This window comes from Phytophthora infestans, genomic scaffold (genome assembly GCF_000142945.1).
Source record: "Phytophthora infestans T30-4 supercont1.56 genomic scaffold, whole genome shotgun sequence".
NCBI classification, from domain to species: Eukaryota; Oomycota; class Peronosporomycetes; order Peronosporales; family Peronosporaceae; genus Phytophthora; species Phytophthora infestans.
The window spans coordinates 569,987-573,433 of NW_003303703.1; the positions used below are offsets into that span (position 1 = coordinate 569,987).

Consider the following 3,447-nt stretch of genomic DNA (forward strand, 5'->3'; position numbering starts at 1 on the left):
TCGTCACTTCGCTCTCTTTTGAATAAAGAGGGGACCTGTGTACTGCCGTTCACTGAGAGTTTGTATACTCTCGGAAGATAACTTCCTCTAGCGCAAGGTGCTGTGTGACCCCGTCACACTTGGTAGCACTAGTAGTCAATCCACGCCACCGCGGGTAGACTACCTGAACCTCTCCGAAGCTCGTTGCCATGGATAGGAACGACTTCTCCCATATAAACGACTCTCAGTTCGAGTCGGTTCGGAAGATGGCAGCATCTTCGGGATGGAGGCCCTGCAGGGCCAGGTGGTGTCAGCACCGGCTGAGCAGCTCGAGCGCGTCAATGCGTTCGACGCGTACGAGCAGGGCCTCATCACGCATGTGCGGGAGAACCTGCAGGCTCCGGCGGCGGAAGCAAATCCGCCTCAACCGAAGCCAATACGGCTGAAGGTTAAGCCATATGAAGGGAAGGAAGGCGAGAACCTTCACTTCTGGGTCCGAGAAGTAGAGCTCGCGATGGACGCGGCTCTGATCAAGACCGAGCAACTTCGTGTTGCTTTTGCACTCTCCAACCTTAGCGGCCGTGCTAAGAGCTGGGTGTACACACGGGAAGCAACATCCCCTGGATGTTTCACATCCTGGGCTCAGCTGTGTGAACAGCTTTGAGCCGCGTTCCTCCCGGCGAACTACGAGTACCGCCAACGTTCGCGCTTCCTCTCGTGTAAACAAAGGAGGCGCGAACTGCACGAGTATGTGCAAGAGATACGGGAGCTCACGGCGTCCCTAGTGGGGAACCTACTCAACGAACACATCAAGATGACTGTGTTCATGGACGGCCTTCGAGTGGGCCCCGCACGCACTCAGCTGTTCCGGGTGCAGTCAAGCACTCTTGAAGAGGCGATTCAAGTGGCTCTTCAAGAAGAGTACAGCCATCGCCAGGCGCGTACGCCGGCCTCAGCATGGTCTGGGAGTTCCTTGTCGGCTCCCGGTCGAGCAAGCCCCAACGGGACCAGTTCCCATGGAGCTCGGGTCCGCCGAACAGCGTGACATCCGCTGCATCAAAACCAAAAACACGTAAAAGTAAATATTTGCAGTTTCAGCACTAAAATGTACAAGTACGCGCTCTTGCCTATTGTGCTTGATCGCACTGGTTGCAGAATGTGTCAGTAAAAGTGAAGAATAGCGGATGCTGTTGTCATGTCGAAAGCTGCGAGTAAGGGGCTGCAGTTTCATGCCGAGGAATGTCCCGGGCCAAGTGCGCTACGTTGCTTACGTGTTCGGCTGTGTGATACTGTACATGTAGCTCCTCACAATGGAGTCAAATCGCGAAGAAGAAGAGACGGTCGCCTATTCAGCAGCGCCGAACGAGCTTGGCTGCTGCATTTTCAGGACGAAAGAAATCCCTGGAAAATGTATAACCGTCCAGTAAGTAGTAACGCATCGGTCACCTTGGCTGGGCCATTGGACATGATCCCAGCACTCATCCACTACAGCAAAAGAAAACTTCCTGGGCTCGATGGTCTGTAAGAAAACTCTCGGGCGACTAGCTCAACACAAATCTTTGAGAAACAACCACAAACGTTTCTCTCAAACAACTTGTGAAGCTTAGAAAGTGACAGCAGCGCATGAATCTGCGAACATGCTCAGACGTTTTGAGCCTGACGCTGGGGAAGATGTCAGATTCGCAACTGCGAGTATGGTCAAGCGATTAGTTAGTATCAGTAGTGCATTTCGGGGGCCGTTGCACGTGAAGGGGCACGCAGTTTCGGCAAGTCGGGGGACTCGACGATTCATTATCGCTCAGCACGGGGCCACAAACTTGATTTCCAAGTTGTAAGGGCTCTAAAACGGATGCAACCGACGAACATCTCAAGAGCTGGCGTGGACGTTTCGAACCACACTAGCGCTGAAGATCATGGCAGCGTAGCGTCGAGCTGTGTGAGAGCTCGTGTCACGCGAGCCAGGTCCACTCTCATTTTCGAATTCGCCTGCATCTGCAAAGAGCGACTTACCAAGACTCCCAACCTACCTATACTCGGTCATCCAGCTACCTGTTTTCAGAGCAATCATGGTCAAGTTTAGCGTCTCCCTTCTTCTAGCTGCCTTAATGGCAGCCCCCGCTCTCGCTGGTTATTCCCCAGAATCTGGCGGATACACCCCAACAACCAGCGAGCCTACTACTGAGGATGGTGCAACTTGTGACCAGAATCCCGCGATGCCAGACACGTGCGACGGAAGCGACGGCTGGTACCCTGTGTCCGTGGTGGGCAAGGAGGGATACTTCTGTGCCCAGGGACCGATCTGTACCAGTGAAGTCGGAAACTGTCCTGGTGTGCACGGTGATCTTACCTTCGGATCCAGCTGCGTCAGCATTAGTGAAGGGGTCTACGGCTGTGTTCCCAACACCGAGTGCCCGACTACCGAGTCCACGCCTGTCCACGACGAATGTGAGGTTAGCACTGATACCCCGACGACAGCGCCTCCGTCCTCCTCTGAGACAGTCACCTGGCCTCCCGTTGTTCAGACGACCGAGCCACCCGTGAAAACTGCCCCACCCTCCGAGACGGTCACCTGGCCTCCCGTTGTTCAGACTACCGAGCCACCTGTGAAAACTGCTCCGCCTTCCGAGACGGTCACCTGGCCCCCCGTAGTTCAGACTACCGAGCCACCCGTGAAAACCGCTCCGCCTTCCGAGACCGTCACCTGGCCTCCCGTTGTTCAGACGACAGCGCCCCCATCCTCCTCCGAGACGGTCACCTGGCCCCCTGTAGTTCAGACTACCGAGCCACCTGTCAAAACTGCCCCTCCCTCTGAGACTGTTACATGGCCTCCCGTTGTTCAGACTACCGAACCACCCGTGAAAACCGCTCCGCCTTCCGAGACCGTCACCTGGCCTCCCGTTGTTCAGACTACCGAGCCTCCCGTGAAAACTGCTCCGCCTTCCGAGACCGTCACCTGGCCTCCCGTTGTTCAGACGACAGCGCCTCCATCTTCCTCCGAGACGGTCACCTGGCCCCCTGTAGTTCAGACTACCGAGCCACCTGTCAAAACTGCCCCTCCCTCTGAGACTGTTACATGGCCTCCCGTTGTTCAGACTACCGAACCACCCGTGAAAACCGCTCCGCCTTCCGAGACCGTCACCTGGCCTCCCGTTGTTCAGACTACCGAGCCTCCCGTGAAAACTGCTCCGCCTTCCGAGACCGTCACCTGGCCTCCCGTTGTTCAGACGACAGCGCCTCCATCTTCCTCCGAGACGGTCACCTGGCCCCCGGTAGTTCAGACTACCGAGCCACCTGGCAAAACTGCCCCACCCTCCGAGGGGGCCACGTGGCCTCCTGGGGTTCAGACTATCGAGGCACCCGTGACGGGCACTCCCGAGACGACAACAGCGCCTCCATCATCCTCCGAGACGGATCACGTGGCGTCGCGTTGTTCAGACCGACTTAAGCAACCCGTGAAAAACGGCCCGA

At 56.5% G+C, this 3,447-nt stretch overlaps 2 protein-coding genes across 2 annotated transcripts in view; both read left to right on the forward strand.

Annotated features, from left to right (window-relative positions):
• Nucleotides 1–2,084: 2,084 nt before the first annotated feature.
• On the forward strand, nt 2,085–2,791 carry PITG_17825 (uncharacterized protein; the record flags this gene model as incomplete). The annotated part of the gene is made up of 2 exons (XM_002896613.1): nt 2,085–2,424; nt 2,502–2,791. 2 exons carry the CDS (start codon nt 2,085–2,087, stop codon nt 2,789–2,791), a joined length of 630 nt encoding a protein of 209 aa, XP_002896659.1.
• A 261-nt stretch (nt 2,792–3,052) lies between these two features.
• PITG_17826 (uncharacterized protein) overlaps nt 3,053–3,447 on the forward strand; it is a gene marked incomplete at both ends in the record, with an annotated part of 2,000 nt that continues 1,605 nt past the window's right edge. Inside the window, one exon of the mRNA XM_002896614.1 lies at nt 3,053–3,317. Within this exon, the coding sequence (XP_002896660.1) occupies nt 3,053–3,317 (265 nt within the window). The remainder of the gene's footprint in view (nt 3,318–3,447) is intronic.